Source organism: Hypanus sabinus, chromosome 27, assembly GCF_030144855.1.
Source record: "Hypanus sabinus isolate sHypSab1 chromosome 27, sHypSab1.hap1, whole genome shotgun sequence".
NCBI lineage: Eukaryota > Metazoa > Chordata > Chondrichthyes > Myliobatiformes > Dasyatidae > Hypanus > Hypanus sabinus.
In genome coordinates, this window is record NC_082732.1 from 21,299,755 (window position 1) to 21,324,469 (window position 24,715).

The 24,715-nt window shown below is 45.1% G+C and overlaps 1 protein-coding gene across 6 annotated transcripts in view; it reads left to right on the forward strand.

The window, feature by feature from the left end:
• Positions 1-24,715, forward strand: part of fhad1 (forkhead-associated (FHA) phosphopeptide binding domain 1) — a 143,176-nt gene that overhangs the window by 61,647 nt on the left and 56,814 nt on the right. For all 6 annotated transcript variants that reach the window (XM_059951875.1, XM_059951873.1, XM_059951879.1 and 3 more), the window contains one exon: positions 409-535. In XM_059951875.1, coding sequence (XP_059807858.1) covers positions 409-535 — 127 coding nt within the window. The remainder of the gene's footprint in view (positions 1-408; positions 536-24,715) is intronic.

Genomic DNA, 24,715 nt, shown 5'->3' on the forward strand with positions numbered 1-24,715 from the left:
CAGTTGTGTCTCAGGTTCTGAAGTTCACTGCCCTCAATGCACATAAAACCTACTAGGATGAGCTGCAGCCAAGAGTGTGGACCAAGGGGTGGGGAAAGGGAGGAAGTTAAAGCCCATTTTCAGTAGGTATAAACATGATGGGCTGAATGGCCCTTTCTTTGTCATAATATACTGTAATTCCATGGATTTAATTTCTGGACACCCCTGATTATCTGGTCATCAATTGAAGACTCTAATGTGACTGTGCAGACATGGATGGTGGGAGGAGAGCTATTTGGCAAGCTCACCACTGCCGTATATTTGTAGTGCTCACTTCAAAGCCATACAGATACAACCCACGATCACAGGCCAGTGATTACCTGATCCCTGTACAATTTTCTTGTTTCTGAATGTTACGATTTCTTCTAGGGCCTGCAAGGAGAAGCTAGAGGAGCAGAAAGCTACGAGGAAGGAGAAGGAGATGCAGTGCAAGAAGCTGCAGCAAGAACTCAGTGAACGAGATAACCAGCCACAGCAGAGCGTCGCGCACACTGAGGTACTATTGAGTTCATCACAAACTAGTCGAGGAATCCTTAATCTTCCCTGTATTATTTCAAAGATGTCACGATAGACAGGGCTTCAAGGACGTTTGGACTTCGTGGAAGGTCTTGACCCGAAACGCCAACCCAAAACATTTCTCTCCATAGATACCACCTGACCCACAAGTGTAAATCTTGCCTACTTATACTAACCGCTCTTACATACATTTGGTTTGTTAGAGATTCACGTGCTGTGAGGGCACCTGCCTCCACTAGGCAGATTGTTGCCAGTCTCGGAATGAAAATATTCTTCCTTAAATCTCCTCTAGACAGCTTATTTTCGAACCTGTTGTTCTGGTCCCTACCAAAGGGCTCTCCTGTCTATGGCTCACAGAATTTTGTGCTCCTCCATCAGATTTCCCTCACTCTTCTCCAATAAAACAGACCCAGTGTTTCCTCCTAAGAGATGAATCACTTCATCCCAGAGGGCTGCAATATCTAAAACCATCATCATATATCCTGTTTACTTTTTAGGCGGATGTTAAAGATACAATGGCAGTGTCCTGGTCAAAGAAGACACCTGCTGAGTTTAGTATTGTAAAAATATTCAAAGGGGTAAACTTAGAGAAAAATATTCCCGCTCTTACAGTACAAACAATCCCCAGGTTATGCCACAATTCCATTCCTGTGAACTGTTCATGATCTGAATATTTTGCAAGTAAAATATTTTGCCACAGCCAGCAAATCCATCCCACTGGCCTTCCAAATGCCCATTGGTATGTCCAGGCTGTGCGTAAACACGGTGAACTGGGAAGGACATGTAGTAGATGTTAGAAATTCAAGAGCCACTGCAAATGCTTGGTTTTCTCTGAAGTGCAGCAATGGGAATGAGAATACGAAGAGTGTTATGGACAAAGCGCAGCTAGCGGGTGAGACATTATGGGTATTTGTAAGCATCTAAAGCCGTGAGACTGAAATTTTCTTTTGCGTGAAGACTGTTTGGGTGTCTCGATGACAATGTTTGCCTTCCTTCGCATTGTCCTAACACCTGGAAGGCCAATCATTTACTGCTACAGCAGCAACAGAGGGTGGATTCAAACAGGCACAGGCCTTCGCTCCTTACCATTATTTTTGATGCTTGTCAAGGCATAGCCACCAACATATGCTGACAACTGGGGTTCCTCCTATGACTCTGCTATAGCCCATCTGCCAGCCTTGGCAGACCATAGGACATAGGGTTAGAATTAGGCCATTCAGCCCATTGAATTTGTTCTTCCATTTGATCATGGCTGATTTATTTTCTCTCTCAACCCTATTTCTTCTGCCTTCTCTTCATAACCTTTGGCGGCTTTATTAATCAAGAACCTATTAACGTCGCCTTTAAATATATCCAATGGCTTGGCCTCCATATCTGTCTGTGACAATGAATTCCACAGATTCACCACCCTCTAAAAGAATTCCTCCTCGTCTTTGTTCTAAAGGGACATTCTTCTATTCTGAGACTGTTCAGTTACATGTTAGGCTTTCCCATTATTGGAAACATTCTCTCCATGTCCACTTTATCTAGGTCCAGAGCTATCAAGCACACTTCATATGTTAACTCTTACATTTCCGGGATCCTTCTCATAACCCTCCTCTGGACTCTCTCTAATGTCAGCACATCCTTAGTTGAGGGGCCCACAACTGCTCCAGATGTGGTCTGACCAATGCCTTATGAAGCCTCAGCACTGCGCCATTACTTTTATATGCGAACTTTGAATTTGCCTTTTGTACCACCGACTCGCCCTTTAGGGAATCCTTATGTCAGACTCCTAAGTCTCTTTGCAACCCCCCTCCCTATTTCTGAATTTGCTTCCCATTTAGAAAATAGTCTCTACCTTTACTCCTTCTACCAAAGGGCATGACGATACACATCCCTACATCGTATTCCATCTGCTGCTTCTCTGCTCACTCTCCTAACCTGTCCAAGTCCTTCTGCACACTCCCTCCTACCTCAGCACTACCTACTGTATCATACAAAGCTGATACAGTATCTTTGTATCATTTGCAAACTTGGCCACAAGGCCATCCAGGGCATTTGGACTGGGTACCAACTGGTCATCACCTCATACAACATGCAACCTCCAGCTGGTGATTGGAAGCAGGAACCCGGACTGACCTTACTTTCTTCCTCCGGTCCACCAACCGATAGGCGCTGGTGGTTGTAACATCGCTATAGTTGCCTAGGGTGAACTCAACTAACTTGACACTTTCCTAGATATGGGGTTAGAAGCATGATATAAATGTTTTTATCCAACACATATATTCTTTTTTTCAATTTTCTTTCTTATTAGTCCTTACTTTGACCCGGCTACAGTTCATTCACAATCCCGTACATAGTATTGATTTCTCTTTCTGTCTCGCCAGCAAGCGATCAATCTAGTCTCTTGTTTTTGCAACTTCAGTCAACTAGCTGTATTTCCCTTTGTCGCAGAGAGCCAAACAGGAGTGTATAATTTAGCGCTGTCATTTCTTTATGATTTGGGGGCAGTGTTACATAGTTGGAGGTGCCATCTTTTGGATGAAGTATTAAATAGACTCCACTGTTCAGATCGTTAGTCACCTTAAACATAAGCTCTGGCTTTCTGTCCAAATAGATCGTTTGTCCATTTATCTTTATTTTATATTTTAAAATAAAGTACAGGCTGTGTACTTGGATTTTCAGAAGGCCTTTGACCAGATGAGGCTGCTTATCAAGATAAGAGCCCATGGTTTTACAGGAAAGATACTAACATGAGCAAAGCATTAGCTGATTGGCAGGAGTCAAAGAGTGGGGGAAAAGGGGAGCCTTTTCTGAATGGCTGGCAGTGACTAGTGATGCTCCACAATCTTCAGTATTGGGAATGCTTTTTACGTTGGATGTCAGTGATTTGGATGATGGAATTGATGGCTTTCTGGCCAGCTCCGTTGACAATACAAAGGTAGGTGGAGGGACAGGTACTGTTTAGGAAGCAGAGAGGCTGCAGAAGGATGTAGACAGGTTAGGAGAATAGACAAAGATGGGATACAGTCGGCCCTCCTTCTCCGCGAGTTCCGCATGCGTGAATTCAACCAACCGCGAATCGAGAAAACCCGGAAGTGCTCTTCCAGCACTTGTTGTTCGAGCATGTACAGACCTTTTTTCTTGTCATTATTCCCTAAACAATGCAGTATAACAACTATTTTACATAGCATTTACATTGTATTAGGTATTATAAGTAATCTAGAGATAATTTAAAGTATACAGGAGATGTGTGTGGGTTATCATGGATCGGGATCGAAAAAATCAAAGTTCTCTTACTAAGTAAATTGGAACAGGTACATCCAGTATTATTTAGCGTCAGTCAGTCAAACTTTTGTCTTAGTATATAGTATATATTTTACCTTTCTATGCATATAAAAAAATGTTTGTGTCAGGCTTGGGAACACAAGTTCTCGAGTTCGATCCAGTGACAGATTACTCCCGAGCGCGCTCTCTATATGGAGGATCAAAAACCCGAACCCAAAACCCAATAATTAAACCACTGCGTTGCTTAGTAATAATTGTAGCTTTCATCGGGGCAGGGCCTTTCGCACTTAATCCTTTAAAATTGTTCCGATCGTTGACCGGCGTAGCCTATCGCTTTTCCAGTGACCGATGGCGTTTCACCTCTTTCCGATTGCTTTATTATTTCCACTTTATTTTCAATCATGATTGTGATTATTTTCGTAAACAGAAACACTGCGGATTCAGAGCCCCGCCGCCGGGTCCTAATGTCCACCGCACTGAGACAGGTTAAATAAGGTCTGGGGTTCTGCGGGGTCCTAATGTCCACCGCACTGAGACAGGTTAAATAAGGTCTGGGGTTCTGCGGGGTCCTAATGTTCACCGCACTGAGACAGGTTAAATAAGGTCTGGGGTTCTGCGGGGTCCTAATGTCCACCGCATTGAGACAGGTTGAATAAGGTCTGGGGTTCTGCGGGGTCCTAATGTTCACCGCACTGAGACAGGTTAAATAAGGTCTGGGGTTCTGCGGGGTCCTAATGTCCACCGCACTGAGACAGGTTAAATAAGGTCTGGGGTTCTGCGGGGTCCTAATGTTCACCGCACTGAGACAGGTTAAATAAGGTCTGGGGTTCTGCGGGGTCCTAATGTTCACCGCATTGAGACAGGTTGAATAAGGGACTTGAGCATCTGCATTTTTTGGTATTTGCGAGGGGTCCCAGAACCAATCCTTCAAGGATAAGAAGAGCTGACTGTACAGTGAATGGGCAGTTGGAATGCAGTGTATCACTTGGTAGAAGGAATAAAAGCATGGACTATTTCCTAAATGGGGAGAAAGTTCAAAAATCAGAAGTGCAAAGGGACTGGATTCGTTAAGGTTAATCTGAAAGTTATGTCGGTGGTGAGGAAGGCAGGTGAGAAGTTAGCATTCATTTCAGTAGTATGTAATGCTGAAGCTTTATACAGCACTGCTGAGGCTTCACTTGAGCATTGAGAGCAATTGTGGGCCCCTTGTCTTAGAAAGGATGTGCTGATATTGGAGACGGTTCAGAGGAGGTTCACCAAAAGGGTTCCAGTATTGAAAGGTTTATCATGAGAAGAGTGTTTGATGGCTCTAGGCCTGTACTCGCTGGAATTTAGAAGAATGAGGAGGGATCTAAATGAAACCTATGAATGTTGAAAGGCCGAGATAGAGTGGATGTGGGGAGGATGTTTCCTGTAGTGGGGGAGCCTAGGACCAGAGAGCACAACCTCAGAATAGAGGGACGTCCATTTAGAATGGCGGTGAAGAGGAGTTTATTTAGCAGAGGGTGGTGAATCTGTGGAATTTGTTGTCACAGGCAGCTATTCTTGATAAATCAGGACATGAAAGGTTACAGGGAAAAGAGAGGAGAATTCAGTTGAGAGGGAAATGGATCCACCATGATCAAATGGCGGAGCTGACTCAATCCTGCTCAATGTCTTATGGTCTTATATTGCAACACATAAGATGGCTGCCATGTCTGTCTACTCTCAGTGGCCACTTTATTAGTTAAGTCCAGTACCTAATAAAGTGGCTATGGAGTGTATTTTTGTGATCTTCGGCTGCTGTAGCCCATCCACGTTTAGGTTTGACTAATTGTGCATTCAGAGATGCTCTTCTGCACATCACTGTTATAACGCGTGGTTATTTGAGTTACTGTCACCTTTCTGTCAGCTTGAACCAGTCTGGCCATTCTCCTCTGACCACTCTCATTAACAAGGCACTTCCACCCACGGAACAGCTGACTGAGATATTTTTGTTTATGTTTTTCACACCATTCTCTGTAAATTCTAGAAACTGTTGCACGTGAAAACACCAGGAGATCAGCAGTCTCTGAGATACTCAAACCACCCCGTCTGACACCAGCAATCATTCCACAAAGTCACTTAGATCATATTTCTTCCCCTTTCTGATGTTTGATCCAAGAAACAACTGATCCTCTTGATCATGTCTGCCTGCTTCTATGCATCAATTTGCTGCCACATGATTGGCTGATTAGGTATTTGCAATAACAAGCGGGCATACCTAATAGAGTGGCCGCTGAGTGTATATAACAAAGTAACCGTATTCGAAAGGGATTAGTTATATAAGAAGCAGATCAGACTTCACAGTGAACGGTTTTACGAATTGTTTCTCTTTTGTATGGAGCAAGGCAGACTAGTTGGACTGAAATCCAACCTTCTGAAGAACTGAAAACCTGCTCACGAGAAGTTTATTGTATTGCACATGTGGATTTAACATGAGCAATAATGATTAAAAGTAACCGTTTGAGCTTGCCTTTAATAGGGAAAGAAATTCTGCTGGCTAAAAATTATTACATGTTACATGGATGACATTCTTAAAAGAGTTGGAGCTCTTTCACTTAATCCTGTTTCTGGATGGCAGGATCACTGTCCTAAGATATTAGCTGAATAGTTCCTGTCCGAACCTTCCTCATACAAACTGACAGCTGAGAACAAGCCGTTTACTGTCCATTGGCCAAGGACTGTCTGCAGCATATCCAGGCAGTCTTTCCACTCAAAGACCGTCTTCATTATACTGAGCCAGAACAGCCATTTGTCTTCATAAAAATTGACATCACAACCCACATAATTCATTTGTCAGCAATTAAATCTGATAGGGAGATACTTTGTACATGTAATCTAACTGTATTATGGGTTGGAAAGTTGGTAGGCACCAGTGAGATGCACTGTATTTCTCCCTCTCATGGACGAACATAACCACCACACACAGGACTTGAAACAATGGACAATATTCTCTGTCAGAGTCTCTGAAACTGTTCCACCACGTGTTATTCCTTAAGATTGGGCATGACAGGAGCTTCAGTTTTCTTCATGTTTTCCTTTCTTTGGAATTTGGGAAGATTTTTGGTTCCAAGATATTTGCTAATTCTTCCCCTAATCATCTCCTGTTGCATATGTTTCATATCTCCTTGTGCCATAGGAGAAAGCTATTTGACCCATCGAGTCTACATCAGCTGTCAGATTATTTGCATCAGTCCAATTTCCCTGTAAGCTATTCTTGACTAGCATACATAAGCAATGAAAATCTACAGGCCTTATCTGGTCCTGCCATATGTGTGACCCTTTGCTGCCTTCTCAGCTCAAGGATATACACACAAGGACTTTCTCTGGTTTTACTTCCAAGACCTAGACCCAGATGTAGATCCACTCAGTACCAGTTAACGGGACTGGACTTGGGTTACAAGAGCCAAGTCGCTGCCAGAGAGTATGTAGCTCATTACAGTGAGCATGTAAATCTGAAGCAGAGGCTGAGCTTTGTTTTTAAACCAATGCACATAAGCAGCTTAAATCCTAGAGTCCTGGATACATACAACACAGGAACAGGCCCTTCAGTCCAATGGGTCTATCCTAACCAAGACTGAGGGGTTTGACAAACTTGGGTCATTTTTCTCTGGAGCTGCGGAGGCTGAGGGCAGACCTGATTGAGATTTATAAGACTATGAGAGGCACAGGCCGAGTAGCCAGCCAGTATCTTTTCCCTGGTTTGAAATGACTAGTACCAAAGAGCATGCATTTAAGGTGAGGGATAAGTTCAAAGGAGATGTGTAGGGCAAGTTTTTACAGAGAGTGGGACATACCTGGAAAGTGCTGCCTGGGAAGGTGGTGGAGGGACGTGATAGGGATGCTCTAAAACCTCTTAGATAGGCACACAAAAGGGTAGGAAATGGAAGCATTTGAACACAGATGGGCAATGATTACTAATTAAATTGGTTCAGCACAACACTGTCAGCTGAAGAAGCTGTTCCTGTGCTGTCCTCTAATATGTTCCATCTTGGTCCATTTACCTGCACCTGCCACTTAACCCTCTAAGCATTTTTTATCCATGTGTAAAGCACTTGTCCACATACCTTTAAATCTTATTGATGTAACTGCAACCATTTCCTCTGGCAGCTCGTTCCACTTTCTGGGTAAAATATCTGCCCCTCAGGTCCCAATTAAATCTCTCCCTCTCTCTCTCACCTTAAACCTATGTTCCCAAGTTTTTAATTTCATAACCCTGGGGAAAAAAAATTCACCCTAACTATGCCCCTCATACCTTTATACACCTGTGTAAGATCACCCCTTTTTCTCCTCTGCTTCAGTGAAAAATGTCCCAAGGTGTTCAAGTGCTCTTTATAACTCCTTTAGCCCTTAAGTTCCTGTAGCCTTGGCAACAACCTCGTAAATCTCTTCTGCACCCTTTCCATCTTAATGCCATCTTTCTTGCAGCATAGTGACCAAACTAAACACAATATTCCAAAGCAGTCTCACAAATGTCTCGTACAACTGCAACATAATATCCCACCTTTGATATTTAATGCCTTGAGTGCCAAAAGCCTTCACCAACTTGTCTACCTGTGACACCACTTAAAGGGAAAGCATGCACTTGTACTCCCCTGTCCCTTGTCCAAATTTGCCTTGTAGATGCCCATTCCACCAAATTAAACTTTGTTTGCCCTGTAGTTAACACATTTTATGACATATGCTGGTGATAATAAAGCGGATCCTGATTCTGACACCCCTGCCAGAAAAATAACCTGCCATTGGGATCACCTGTTACTTGGACGGCAACCAGATTTCAGAAAATGGTGGAGAAGCTTTTGTTGTGTGAGGAACATGATTAATGTTTTTGGTTCGGTGATCTTCGACTGGAATTTGAAAAGGTTGGAGAGCAATGGAGTTTAAGAGGTGCAAAGCCAGAGAAGAAGAAAAGGTGAGAACATAAGGAAACCTGTGGCAGACAGTAATGGACTTATCTGAGCTTCCCGTCAAACATTGCATCAGTAATCTTCATGGCCAATAATTGAACCTGTTCTCCTTAGGGAGAGGAAAAAAAAACTACAATGAAATAAAGAGCATTGATAAAAATAAGAAAATGTGACTTCCACAGTTCAGTGGTGAAGCTCTCCCCAGAGTTCATTCTTGTACTGAACAGATTCATAAAAAAATTATGAAGTGATAGGATTAGTTAATGCAATAGTCGGTATTAAATTTTCTGACTTAAAAGAAGAATCATATGACATATTATTTTTGATGTGACCTTTCTATGATTAATCTTTAACTTGGTACGTTGACACAGCCTGTGGTAATGAGCTCGTCGCACTTACAACCACATGAAGTATTATCCACAGCTGTGATACTTTCATATTGGCTGACACATTACTGTGTCGTCCAAGTGCGGAGTCCTCTTGGGGCTCTTGGGTACAGTCTACAGCTTTAGCACTAATATAAAGCACATTGTAGTGCAGATATATTTCACCAGCAAAGAGCTGTTTATGAGTTTTCCGCCCTCTTGGTAATTGGCTCCATTTATCTCATAGTCGACCACTAATTCATATATGAACTGCTGCTGTACCTTTACAGCAGATGGATTAATATCTCAAATCCATATGTATATAATCTTCTGATTAAATATTCATCTTATGAAAATCTCATTAATGCTCGGTGCACCATTCAGAGGAAATCTGATGCATGTAGAGCTGGGAAAAACTCGACTTAATCTCCAATCTCAAGGGAGCTGGCAGAAAGTTCCAGTCGTGCTCAGTGGCCCTTGGCTAGGATGGGGAAAGCTCAACTGGGGGATCTTATCATACTATCACCCAGGAGATCCAAGCTGGGGCGGCCACTGTGTGAGTATCTAGCTCACTTGTGAATCTCTCCAAGGTGATTCGACATTAGGGGTGTACATGACAGGCAAGTGCTTAGTGAGCATACACAGGAACGGCTGCAAAATCATTTCCCTGCTGTGTCAAGTTCTGCTGGAGAAAGCAACAAAATTATTAGAGAAGAGAGGATTTTATTACAAGTGACGTTGTAGCTTGACAAGTTATGTCTTCAGTGGGCTGTGAGTTTTGATGTTGATGGTAACTCATATTGGAATGCAATTCAGGTTACCACAGCTGGGATCCTGGTAGCCGAATTTCAACAGAAAATACTAAATCCATGTGGCAAAATGCACCAAAGCATTCCACGGGACAGCAGCCTGATCATCAGATACCAAACGCAGAGAGCTGAACTTCGTACTGGTATTTTGGAAAACCAGAGATGGCCACATGTTGCCCTTGAAGCAGTCTGAGGGTGCACCATGCTTCTTCCACTCATCCTGATAATTCAGATGTGAATAGAAGAGCTAATGTCAGCTGTCCAGTCCGAGTTCTCATTGTATGATGGTAGGAGTAAATTACAAGGGGTGATTGATAAGTTCGTGGCCTAGGGTAGACGGAGTCAATTTTAGAAAACCTCGCACATTCATTTTTCAACATGGTCCCCTCCTGCATTTACACACTTAGTCCAGCGGTCGTGGAGCATATGGATCTTGGACCTCCAGAAAGTGTCCACAGCAGGGGTGATTGATAAGTTCGTGGCCTAAGGTAGACGGTGATAAGTTGTTAACTTCAAACTTTCTGCATAATCACTCAAAGAGTTGAACTGCATGTGCATGTAACGAGAGCTGTATAACTCATCTCCTTCCTTAGACTGCTGGACTAAGTGTGCAAATGTAGGAGGGGACTATGTTGAAAAATAAATATGCTAGGTTTTCTGAAATTGACTCCTTCTACCTTCGACCACGAACAAATCAATCACCCCCCGTATATTGTGGCATGCAGGTTTTGGGACTTGCTGTGGTCTTGTGAATGTACTGAGAATGATCAGAGGAAGGAGTCTTTGACAGTGAGTTTCAGTATTTGACTTTTATTGTTGCTGCCATACCAAGGACTGGAGTTTCTGTCAGGTTATATGCAGCACATCAGATCGAGTGTGAGAACGTGGAAGGTCCACATGCTGCACTTGATAGCATGGTGAATCAATTGGACCTCCTACATGTGGACACTCTCTTGTTTGGACATGGGCTAGAAAGAATGCATGTCTTTTCACCTCAGTGGCCCGGTTCATCACTCCCACACTGTAAGTTGACCAGTGTGTACCATTACTATCATGGCTCACTAAAAACTTTTACTTGTACCACTCCATTGCAGTTCTTGCCTTGCGCATGTATAACATTATATGTTCTGTACCTGGTTGTATCTGGTATACAAGGAAGGATTGGTCCAGGTATTTAGTCCTAAGCTAGATGGCATAGTGAGCAGTGATGGTTATCAAAACTTACAGGGAGATCTTGTTCTGCTGATTAAGTGGCCGAGGAATGGCAAATGGAGTTTAATTCAGTTAAGTATGAGGTCATTTTGGAAAGTCAAATCAAGGTCGGACTTTCAAAGTGAATAGTAGATCAATAGGGAGGGTTTTAGAACAAAGGGTCCTTGGAGTTCAGGTACATAGTTCTCTGAAAATAGAGTCAAACATAGATAGGATGGTGAAGAAGGCTTTTGGCATGCTGGCCTTCATCAATCAGTAAATAGAAGTTGGGAGTTTATGTTGCTATTGAACAAGACATTGGAGAAGCCACTACTTGTAGCATTATGTTCAGCTTTAGTCACTCTGCTATAGGAAAGATGCTGTTAAACTAGAAAGAGTATGGAAAAGATTTACAAGCCTGTGCCAGAACCTGGGAGCATAGGTTTAAGGTGAGAGGGGAAAGTTTTAATAAGAACTGGAGGTAATTCCTTTTTACACAGAAGTTGGTATATATGTGGAATGAGCTTTCAGAAGAAGTGGCTGAGGCAGGTACAATAGCAACTTTTAAAAGACAATTAGACAGGGAAATGTGTAGGAGAGGTTTAGAAGGCTATGACCCAAACACTGGTAAATGGGACTGGCTTGGATGGGCATTTTAGTCAGAGTGGACCAGTTGGGCCAAAAGGCCTTTTCCTGTGTTGTATATAACTTTGTTACCCAACAAAGCTGTATAAGGCCTGACAAATTGTTTCTGTAGACTTAGAGATGATGACAGTTGCCTGGTTGGTTAATGTCTTGATCTGGCAGCTGTCATTCTATAGGGGAGGGTGACACTCTACACCTGTGTCAGTTGTCCAAGTGGTGTTTGCACCTGCGTCTCTACCCCGTGATCCCTGTGAGATTTGCAGAAGGTAGTCCTGTTCCATCACACACGCACCAACCTCCCTCCTATTGACCGTCTACGCCTCTTGCTGCCTCGGGAAAGCAGATAACACAACCTTTCTCCCCTCTCCCATCGGGCGGAATACACAAGAGCAAGAGAATACATACCGCCCACTCGTGGGCAGATTCTACCCCACTGCTATCAGATGCTTGAACTGATCTTTCATACATTAAAAGGTGAACTCCTTGTCTCTAAATTTACCTCATTGCAGTCCTTGCACTTTATTTGCCTACCTTCATTGCTCTTTCTCTGTTAGCGTACACTATATTTTCAGTGGTTATGACAGTAGAAACTAATACCAAATTGCTTACTCTATATTCTGCGTCCTGTTTGACTGCACACCAACCGAAGCTTTCCTCTGCAGTTCAGTGGTTGTGACAGTAAAAAACCAATACCAAATTTCTTAGAAAGTGCTGTGAAACCACGTTCCAAAAATGAACAAAACTAATCAACTTCCTGCTGAGCCGCTACGAGAAGCTGGTGGTTGCACAGTTGTGATTGTCAAGGGGGTGGCTTGGAGTCAGATACGTTGGCGAGGAATTCAGTCACATATGACCCAAATCAAGGAAAGAAAGCGGGTGAAGGGGCTTTAACATCTCTTCCAGAAACTGGGTGATCTCTGCTTTATTGTTAACGATAGACATGATGCACTTTTTGAATTCCGTTGGGTAATTGCAATGTAGTATTGCCTACCCTGTCACTCAGACCAAGGAAAGGTGAAACTGAGAATCCTTGACGCGATACTCTTGTGTAGCCAGGAATGTGTTATGGTATGAAGCGGGTGCTGAATGGTCAGGATAATGCACTGCATGAAGTTTCACATACTTGCTGCTGAAGAAGACCTCCTGGGGGGGGGGGTGGGGGTGGTTGTCACTGGACCTCAACTCATGAGCAGGGTTGCTGCTGGACAGGCGTGAGAAGTTGGCTGGAAGGGGTGGAGGTTGGGTGCGGAAGGTTGGTGATCGGCAGCAGTTTGAGCAGCAGGGTTGTGAGGGGACGCAGGGAGTGGTGACCAGAACCTCAAGCTGGCGAAAGGAGTGTCAGTGCCGCTGGGTGGACGGGTGGGCTAGCAAGGGTGGTTGGGCAATAATTGGAATCTCAAGCTGGCGATGGTGGGAATGCTCCCAGCATTGCCTGCTTTGTACTCCAACAGTAAGGGACTGGCGGTGGGCAGTAGGGAGCTACAACAAGCCCCGTTATATCATGGACCCAGGGTTCATTGAATGACCGAGTAATCTTCTGTGATACGGACATTGTGTAAAATTACACTAAAGAGGAAGACCATCCAATGCAGGATCAGCTGGTTATGCACGTCTCTGAAATTTAACTGTTAAACCTCACAGATAATAAATAAATAAATGCCAGGCATTTTTTCCCACAAGAGTTGGATGTTCACATTTTAACCTCAGAGGACAAACGTGTCCCATTCCCGTCTGAAATGTCAGGATGCTGGACACATTTCCACTCCGTCCACACACGTAACCACCGTCCTTGGCCCCGTCATCTCTGAATTTCACGCTGGGCTGTCTGTACTTACCGAGATTAGATTCTGAGAGAGGGCTGAGGAGGCAGTGGGACTCAAAACTTTTCCCCAGGTCATCGTGCCTTTAGCAGCTGCTGGAAAGAACCATTCGAACGTTAGTAATTAGTGTAAAAAGCGGCCTTTTCTCATAACTAGGCCCAGGTGTATAGGACATAGAAATCTACAGCACATTACAGGCCCTTCGGCCCACAATGTTGTGCCGACCGTGTCACCTACTCTAGAACCTGCCTAGAAGAGCCAGCATCTGTCTCAGATGCTCAGGTACAGGCCAATTCCAGATGTCTGAGCCAAGGTCTGGCCCTCGTGTGTGCAAACCCAGGTACTCGTGCCAGGACCTGACCCTGGTGTGCGGACTGGCCCTGATCTGTTACCGTGCATAGACCTATGCCATTGCTCTGTACGAGGGTCTAAACTAGTGCCGGATGCCCCAAGGTCTGAAACCAAAATAGAAAAACTCTGATACTGCCTGGGTCAGATGCCAGGGGAGTCCCATGCTCAGCTTCCTGTGAACTCTGGAATTGCAGACAAAGGTTAAGTGGGGAAGTGATTCTTACCACAGCCACAGGCTCCAGAGCGCACATCCCAGGAAAATCAGCATCCTGTATCAATGTCGTGAGGCAGATAATGTACCCTTCAAGGTTCCAATTTCAAAATAAATTTATTATTGAATTACTTATGTCGCTATATACTACCCTGAGATTCATTTTCTTGTGGGCATTCACAGAAAGTACTAAGAAACACAACAGAAACATTGAAAACCACACACAAGATGGACAAACCACCAATGTGCAAAAGACAACAACCTGTCCAAGTACAAAAAAAAGCATAAAAATAATAATAAACAAATAAGTGATGAATGTCGAGAACAGGAGATGAAGAGTCCTTCAAAGTGAGTGCTTAAGTTGTGGGAACAGTTCAATGTTGGGCTGGGAGGAGTTATTCCTTCTGGTTCGAGAGTGCAATGGGTGAGGGGTAATAACTGTTCCTGAACCTGCTGGAGTGGATTCTGAGGTTCCTGTAGTTCCTTCCTGATGGCAACAATGAGAAGGGTCCTTGATGATGGATGCTGCCTTCCTGCATCAGTGCTTCTCGTCTTTGTGCTCAACAGCGTGGAAAGCTTTACTCGTGATGGGATGGGCTGTGTCCACTCCTTTCTGTAGGCTTTTCCATTCAAGGCCATTGGAGTTTACGTATTAGGCCATGACGCAACCAGCCAGTATACTCCTCACTGCGCATCTATAGAAGTTTATCAAAGTTTTAGATGGCATGCCAAATCTTCTAAGAAGGTAGGGGCACTGCCATGTTTTCTTTGTAATGGCAGTTATGTGCTCAACTGAGGACAGATCCTCTAAAATGATAATGCTGTAATTCCTGACCCTCTCCACCTCTGATCTCCTGATGAGGATTGGCTTGTGGACCTCCAGTTACCTTCTCCTGGGGTCAATAATCAACTCTTTGGCTTTGCTGACATTGAGTGAGAGACTGTTGTGGCACCAGTCAGCCAGATTTTCAACCTCCCTCCTATATGTCGATTCATCGCCTACTTAGATTCGGCCAACACCACCAGTGTCATCATCAAACTTAAATATGGCATTGGAGCTATGGTTAGCCACACAGTCATAAGTATAAAGTGACTAGAGCAGGGGTTTAAGCACATAGCCTTGTGGGGCACCTGTATCGATGGAGATTGTGGTGGAGATGTTGTTGCCAATCTGAACCGACTATGTTCTGCATGTGAGGAAATCAAGGATCCAGTTGCACAAGGAGGTATTGAAGCCAAGGTCTTGGAGCTTAGATACGGGAAGTTTATTAAATACTCAGTCATGGGTAAATATAAAAAAACTGCAGAAAACCCAGGACAAATTGCTAAATATAAATAGATCAAAGTAATTATAGAAATCAAAAGTTGTTATTATTTGTTATTTCTTTCAATGTCTGTTGATGAACCTTTGCATGATCTTCATCTAAAGTTCTGTTCCATGTCCTCCTTGCAAGAAGGGAGGTTTTCATCTCTTGTTCTTTTCTCCTGCTTGCTTGGGTGCTCCCTAACTCCTAAACACTTCCTCCCTGGTGCGGGGGGTATCAAATGCAAGTTGTGCGTCAAATTGCTGTGTAACACAGACACCCTGTGGAACTGCACCACTGCATGTGTGTTGTACCATTACTAAATATAAACCAGCAGCAGGATAACGTCCCAGCTTTCTGTTAAAACAGTGATTACCATCTACTGTGCTGGGTCAACGCACGTTCACTGGATGGCTTCCCTGACCACGGCTGTCAGCTCAATGGGAGCTGCTCTAAGATTGGATGTAATTTGGTTGTTTGCCCTCCCATTACCCCTCTCCCCCATTGAAATAACAACTGCGCCTGAAATACGTACAACTGAGACCTCGTTATAGCAACAGGAAGAGGCATTTATCCGGAGCAAAGTTGATCTGCATCTTTCCACCATTATATTTTATTTTAACCCTTTATGGAGCAAGCTGGAGATTTCCACCATTCAATTTGTGAAGACGTATTCTCTGATGTCACCCGTCATTCAGTCTGGTTCTAATTTGAAAGTTCCTGACCTTTACTCTCTGCTTAGCCGGCTTATTTCAGGCAGGAGAAGAGCAGCCATGATGTTAGTGAACGGTGGAGTGGGCACAGAGGGTTAATGATCACCTGCTCTTGTTTCTTGTCCTTTCACATCATGTTTTCTCCCTGCACTTCAGAGGCCCAAGTCTGACATGGCACAGGCTAGATGCAGAGTAACTTACTTCCTGCACGTTCAAAAATAGCACAAGGTGGATCCAGAGTCCGGGTGGCAGGGTGGAGATACGTCTCTACCAAAGGAGGTGTAAGGCACCCCTTCCCTCCGCTAGCCTGCAGTTCACCCTTGTGCACCTGCTTACCCCTCTGATCAGGGTCACGTGAAGCCGTGGGAACAGATAGTGGATGATCGTATGAGCAGCTGGTGCATATCACAAGCCCTGATTGTGCGACCACTGATGCCAGGCCGACAGAGTCTGAAGAGAGTTGATAATGACTGGATCACCCGTCCTGTGAAAACGCTGCCCAGAAGAAGATGGTGGCAAGCTACTTCAGCAGAAAAATTTGCCAAGAATGGTCACGGTCATGAAAAGACCATGATCACCCACGTCATACGACAAGGCACATAACGAAGGAACGAGATACAGTGTAATGTTCCCTCTGCAGAGGCCAGCAAGTGCTCTGAGGTCAGGTATGGCGTGCTTGGTGCAGGGTAGAAGTCCTTGTGTTCTACCATGACCGTTTCCCTCAGCCTAGAAAGCTGGTACACACTGTCGGAGTGTGACATTCTTCCAATCACACTCACTCAGGGGTCAAACTGAGGTTTGCAGCTGGAGGTGATTTTGTACCATGCATTCTGTAAATACTGGATTGAGCCTCTCCTGGTCATTTTTTATGCCTGATGTGTAAGAAGAGCAATAGGAAAAGGAGCAGATACTTTAATTTAGTTCCAGGAATGGATAATAATCAAGCAACAATGAAAGCAAAGAAGAATCCCAACATATTTTCCCCTCAGGCAGCTCTTGATGGGCAAGTCAATTTCTGTAAAGGTTTAAAAAAGACATCAGAAAGAACGAGCATGGCTTGGTTGGATGACTTCCTGCTGTTGCAGTGATGATAATGTCCAGACTGGTGCGTATCAGAGACCAGACCTGCATTTTAATAGCTTTTCAATCAGGAGCCACGTTAGAAGGAAAAAGTTTTTCCTTACAGATATGGTGACGTCTTCTCTCATCGCTGAATGTTAGCACGATGCAAGGGGGTCGCCCAGAGCCCCTTGTAGAGTCTCGGACGAGCATTTCAGGTGCTGGAACGTGTGAGCAAAGAGCAATCCTGGGGTCACTCAGCAGCTGCTGCAGCATCGATGATCGTCTGTTACTCACTCCGCAGACGCCAGCTTCAGCTGCTGAGTGCTTCCAGTATCACAGGTCTTCATCCCTCCTGGCTTTGTCTTCAGCGTGGCCAAGAGGTCGCTGTGTCCTCCGATCTCTCTGCCGGTCTCTTCCTCCTGATCTGCTGCTGGTTCAGTCGTACTAACCACTCTGGGTTGAAAGTGGAGACAATGGGCACGTGACCTATTACTACTGTGTTGTTATGGCCTTGCTCAGTTAAGGCGATGCTGCAGTGGTGCCAGGATTGCTTGTTATGCCCTAGTGGTTTCAGAAATGTGTTGTCAGGGCAGCTTATTTATGGCAATATTTTTCTTTATGTGCTCTCGACCTCCTACATCTCAGTTACCTTCCATTCGCTTGCTTTGTTCCAAGGAGATCCGTCAGAGCCTGGGCAGTCTGCCCTCGTACCTATAGTTCTATATACCCTCGCAGCATCCGTTGTCAAACTTCCTTGCAATCTCTCCGCTCGTTAAGCAGCCAGCTACATCACCACCAAAAAGACAAGGAAAGAGACTGTATTTCAGAATCGGGTTTAGTAACACTGGCATATGTCGTGGTTAGTTGCTGTTTTGCCGGCGGTATATTGCAATGCATAATATTGAAAGACCACAAATTACGATAAGAAATGTATATAAGAATTTGTGCAGAAAAGAGAGCAATAAAAATAGTGGGGTATTCTAACTGGGCTCATAGTCCTCTCAGAAATCTGATCATGGTGAGGCCAAATTTGGAGTATTGTGTACAGTTCTGGTCACTGAATTATAGGAAAGATGTCAACAAAATAGAGAGAGTACAGAGTAGATTTACCAGAATGTTACCTGGGTTTCAGCACCTAAGTTACAGAGAAAGTTGAACAAGTTAGGTCTTTATTATTTGGAGCGTAGAAGGTTGAGGGGGGACTTGATAGAGGTATTTAAAATTATGAGGGGGATAGATAAGAGTTGACATGGATAGGCTTTTTCCATTGAGAGTAGGGGAGATTCAAACAAGAAGACATGAGTTGAGAGTTAGGGGGAAAAAGTTTAGGGGTAACACGAGGGGGAATTTCTTTACTCAGAGAGTGGTAGCTGTGTGGAATGAGCTTCCAATAGAAGTGGTAGAGGCAGGTTCGATATTGTCATTTAAAGTAAAATCGGATAGGTATATGGACAGAAAAGGAATGGAGGGTTATGGGCTGAGTGCAGGTCGGTGGGACTAGGTGAGAGTAAGCGTTTGGCACAGAGTAGAAGGGCCGAGATGGCCTGTTTCCATGGTGTAATTGTTATATGGTTCTATGGTTAAGAAGCTGAGTGTGTGTGTCTTCAGACTCCTGTACCTCTTCCTCTGTGGTAGCAATGAGAAGAGAGCACGTCCTGGGTGATGGGGGTCCTTAATGATGGATGCCGCCTTTTTGAAGGTATCGCCTTTTGAAGGTGCCCTCGATGCTGGGGAAGTTTGTGCCCCTGCAGCAGCTGATGGAGTTTACAAGTTTCTGCAGCCTTTTCCAATCCTGTGCAGTGACCCTCCATACCGGACGGTGATGCAACCAGATAGAATGCTCTCCACAGTACAGCTGTAGCAATTTGCAATTGTCTTCGCTGCCATACAAATTCTCCTCAAGCTCCCAATGAATTATAGTCGCTTTCATGCCTTCCTTGTAGCTGCACCAATATGTTGAGCCCGGTCTAGTTCTTCAGAGATGTTGACAGTCAGGAACTTGAAACTGCTCACCCTTTCCACTGCTGATCCCTTGATTAGGATGGCTGTGTGTTCCTTCGACTTCCCTTTCCTAAAGTCCACAACCAATTCCTTTGTCTTACTGATGCTGAGTGCAAGGTTTTCTGTTGTGACACCACTCACCAACTGATCTATCTCACTCCTGTACGCCTCCTCGTCACCGTCTGAGATTCTGCCAACAATAGTTGTGTCATCAGCAGATATATAGATGACGTTTGAGCTGTGCCTAGCCACACAGATGTGTGTGTGTAGAACAGTGGGCTCAGCCGGTATCCTTGAGGTACGCTGGCGCTGATTGGCAGAGAGAGGGAGATGTTATTTCCAATCCACATTGACTGTGGTCTCCCGATGAGGAAATTAAGGATGCAGTTGCAGAGGGAGGTACAGCGGCCCAGGTTTTGGAGCTTGTTAGTTAGTACTGAGGGTATGATGCTGTTGAACACTGAGCTGTAATCAATAAACAACAGCCTGACGTAGGTATTGCTATTGTCCAGGTGATCCAAGGCTGAGTGGAGGGCCAGTGAGATCTCATCCACTGTAGTAGGCAAATTACTGCAGGTTCAGGTCCTAAGATGTAGATTTAAGGTGTACAAGATGACAAGGGGCACAGATCAAGACCTTTTTTCTCAGGGCAGGAAATGATTAGCACAAGGGGAGATGATTTTAAGGTGATTTCAGGAAAGTATTGGGGGGGGGTGTCAGAAGTAAGTTCTTCACGCAGAGAGTGGTGGAGACATGGAACGCACTACCAGGGGTGGGGGGTTGAGGCAGATACATTAGGGGCATTTAAAAAACTCACATGGATAATAGAAAAACAGAGGGCTATGTAGGAAGGAAGAGTTGACCTTAAAGTAGGTTAAAGGGTTGGTATATCTTCATGGTCCAAAGGGTCTGTACTGTTCTATGTTCTGTCCAATGCCTTTTACATCAACACGATACTCTAAAAGCACTTCCGGGCCAGCTTAAGTTCTGATTGCTGTTTGTGGGATCTCTTTGCACCCAAAATACCTACTATCTGTGCCTCAATAGTAGTGTCACTTTGTGTTGGAGCTCCCTAATACGTTTCTGAGTCCAGATGGGTTCTGTTGTGCTGTATGTTATCTCTCCAGGCTTGGCCTTGCTCTTTTGCTTTCAGCCTCTGTGGTGAACTACATATACCTGTCTGGACATGCCCCCTGCTGACTGCTCCTGTGGCTCCTCCCACAGACCCCTGTATAAAGGCGATTGAGGCCTGAGCCCGGCCTCTCAGTCTCCAGGATGTAGCATGGTGGTCTCTCACTGCTTGTTCCTTCTTCCAGTCAATAAAAGCCGATATCTCGCCTTCACGTCTCAGAGTGAGTTATTGATGGTGCATCAGCCTCCCTCTCACATTCTGGTTCATATTTCACCCTGACGGTTGGTAAACTCTCTCTAATTAGTTCTCTCTGATAGAATCAGAACTGAGCAAATTGAAAAATCAGTTTGAAACGCAAACAGGTGAACATTTTGGAAGATTGCTCTGACCCCTGTGGTGTGGGTGAACGTGCAGCTTTCATGCTGCTGAATGTTTTGAACACTCTCATCTGTGTTTCCTTGCCTCTTGCCTTTCTCTCTAATCTCCCAAGTCCCCTAACACTCCAGTAGCGCTGAGCTGCTTACATATTGGCTGTTTACACGTGACAGTCTGCAAATCTCAGCGTGTTCTCTGGGTAAGTCGAAGACTGGTGTCTGCAGGCCTGAGCCTGTGTCCGCTGGAGGCCTGTCCTGGGCTTAAAGGACTGTGTGTGTCTGTGTGGGAGGATAAAACAACGCTTGTCTTTTACTCCTATTGCTTGTTGTGTTCTGCATTATTCTGCCGAGCAGTGAAGGTTCTGGTGAAGAGTCTCGACCTGAAACGCCGACTGTTTGCTCTTATCCATAGATGCTGCCTGGCCTGCTGAGTTCCTCCGCCATTTTGTGTGTGATACTGTGTTGCTGCTGTAAAGAGGTTGTCCTCAGCACACTCTGGAGTGTGTTGGCTGTTAACGCCAATGACACATGTCACTCTATGTTTCCATACACACGTGACAAGTAAACTTCAAGCTCGAACCCTGAGTTGTCATCACCTTCGTATGCAGATATTATACATTCCGAAATTCCCCGAAGACCTCAGTACCACAAGGCTCCTACTTCTTTCTTCAAAAACAAGAGGAAGTCTGCAAACGTTGGAAATCCAGAGCAACGCACACAAAATGCTGGAGAAACTCAGCAGGCCAGGCAGCTTCTAAGGAAAAGAGTACAGTCAACGTTTCAGGCCAAGACCCTTAGGCAGGACTGGAGGGAAAAAAAAAGATGAGGAGTAGATTTAAAAGGTGGGGGGAGGAGAGAGAGAAACACAAAGTGATTGGTGAAATAGGCCACACTCATGTTGGAGGAACAACACCTTATATTCCGTCTGGATAGCCCCCAACCTGATGGCACGAACATCGATTTTCAGATTTCCGGTGATGCCCCTCCCCTTCTGCATTCCCCATCCCCTTTTTCCTCTCTCACCTTATCTCCTTGTCGGCCCATCGCCTCCCTCTGGTGCTCCTCCCCCCCCTTTTCTTTTTTCCATGGCTTTCTGTCTTCTCCTATCAGATTCCCCCTTCTCCAGCCCTGTATCTCTCACCAATCAACTTCCAAGCTCTTCACTTCATCCCTCCCCCTCCCGCTTTCACTTATCACCTTCTGTTTATCTTTCCCTTCTTCCCCCACCCCCACCTTTTAAATCTACTCCTCATCTTTCTTTCTCCAGCCCTGCCAAAGGGTCTTGGCACCAAACATCAACTGTACTTTCACTTCCATGGATGCTGTCTGGCCTGCTGAGTACCCCCAGCATTTTGTGTGTGCATTACCTCTTTCTTCAGCCTTTTTAGTAACTTGTTTTAGAACTGCTCCTCCTTGCATTGGGATTATTCACTATACAAATACAGATTGTGCTCAGGCTCCGTGGAAATGGCCTGCGTGGCTCAGCACCAGTCGCAAAGAAGGGACGAAACTGGGAAAAGTCAGGGGACGATGAGAAGGAACTCAGCTGGTTTGATCCACGGAGCAGCTCGAGCTGTTTGATTCATCACGTTGCCTGCTGAGCTGCTGGCAGGTGTTCCATCACGGAAATGGAAATGCCACCTCATGATATGTGACAGCGCGAGGGGAAGAAAGGGCCTGCAGTGATGAGCAAATTAACCTTCTGCAGAAGGCCGTCTGCTCGGCAGTGGCCGGGATGGAGTTGGGCCGTCTGCATGGATCGGTATTCAGTAGAATTCAGAGAGGACTGGAGGACACAGCCCTCTCCATCCCGGATTAATGCAGACTGTGGGTTGGGGGGCATACTGCTGACAAACTGTTTACAAGCCGTGGCTGCACTCTGAATGGAGAGGCGGAGAACCGCCCTTCTGTGTCCTGGACTCTGGTGCTATCCTGACAGATAATTCACTGGTTCAAGGGTCTGCTGGAGTCTTTAATTATACGGAAAAGGAAATTGCCTCTCTCGAACCAGATATTATCAGACAGGAAAAGGTTTTTTTTCTCCTTCGCAGTTAGATTTTAGCCTTGTGGTTTAAGATTCACGCTGCACTGTTCTGCTCGTTATTTCATCCTCCTCGCTTTCAGTGGCCTTCCTCCCTCCTCTCTTCAGCCTTTTGTAAGCTGTTTCACGATCTCACTAATTGCGAGACTTTTCTCTCTTCCTCCCTTTTCAATCCGTAATCCGCAGTACAAAAGCGCTGGCAAATCGAGCTTCACAAAGGCCAGGGGAGCTGCTGTTCGAGCAGATAATAGTCCCTGGAGCATGCAAGACGTGCTGAGAGTGCATTATTATTACCCGGGGTGTGACAGCATAAGCTCTATGCCGAGGGAAAGCTCACAGCTCCACTAACCCTACATGTTGCAGTGAAATCATTGGCCTCTGAATACCAGGAACTAGTTTCAGTCAGAGTTTGCAATGAGCTACACTTATAAATTAATTTTTGAAGTTTGCTTCTTTCTCTTTTTCATTGCTCCCTGGGGTTCAGTTTCACTTTCACCCTTCACCAACCTATCCAAATGCTGGCTTCCTGTCCATCCACCATAAAGCATTCTCTTTAAGCAGTTCAGCCCACTGGATGTGTGGCTCAGTGGATTTCTGTGTGAATGGCGTTGAGCGTAAGAGTCAGGACATCAGGTTGAAGCTATATGACACTCTGGTTAAGCCGGATCCAGCATCTCTCATGCAATTCTGGCTGCCCCCATTGTAGAAAGAACGCGCCAGCTTTGGAAATGGCTGCAGGACGAGGTTCACCAAGGTGCTGCCTGGGTTAGAGGTGTGAATCATAAGGAAAGGTTGGACAAACTTGGGTTGTTTTCTCTGGCCGGGGGGTGGGGAGATCTGACAGAAGTTTACAAACTTGTGAAAGGTAAAGGTGGGATAGACAGGATCGTTTTCCCAGGGTAGGAATGTCAAATTCACGCGCTTAGGGTGAGAGACGGTGTGGTGAACTACATATACCCGCTGACTGCTCCTGTGGCTCCTCCCACAGACCCCTGGATAAAGGCGATTGGAGGCACTGCTCCTCCCTCAGTCTCCAGGATGTTGTGTGACGGTCTCTTGCTGCTGACGGTGCTTTCTTCCAGCTGATAAAAGCCTACCTTGACTCACGTCTCCGAGAGTTATTGATGGTCCATCGGGCGGAAAGTTGAAAGGGAATAGGTTCTTTACACGGAGAGTGGTGGGTGCCTGCAATGGGCTTTCAGTGACGGTGGAGGAAGCTGGTTTGACAGTGGGGTTTCAGAGGCACGTGAACACTCGGGAGATGGAGGGTGTAGTTGTAGATCATGTGCAGGATCTAGTTGAATTTAGCATCCTGTCTGGCACAAACATTGTAGACCTAGGGGCAGTTCTATGCTCTAGGAGTGTTGGCCAGCTGTTTGAATTGAAATATATCCTTATTTTCATGTGTACTTGCATATATAAAGTGTAGGTTTCTACATCACAGGAAGAGACCTGTTCAGCCCATTGTCTCTGTGCTAGTGTTTATATTGGCCACAAGCCCTTCAAAAGGTGGTGTGATGAAGAGCTTCTTTTCTACCAACCTTGTCAGAGGTAGCTGGTAAGCTCTTTTGCCCTGTGATTCTTTTAAACTACGGTGAGGTTTGCTTTTCTCACAAGTTCCAGCAAAACTGTCCCAGAGGCAGCGTTACTGAAACGTCCGGGATCTACAGAATTTAACTTTGAAGTGCCTGAGGCCGGCCGAGCCGGCACAGAGCAAGGATTGAAACCGAGACACTCGGCTGTACTGAACAGGTTGGGCAGAATCTGTAGAGAGCGAAGCAGCAACAGCATTTCACGGCGACGACCTCGCCTCATAACAGGGCAAGTTGACCAGCTAAGAAACCTGAAATCCCAGAAGTCTCCGGTGATGCTGCCAGAGCTGCTGAGAGTTTCCATCGTCTTTCAAGTCAGGTTTTAGAACCTGGAGTATTTTGCTTCTGCTG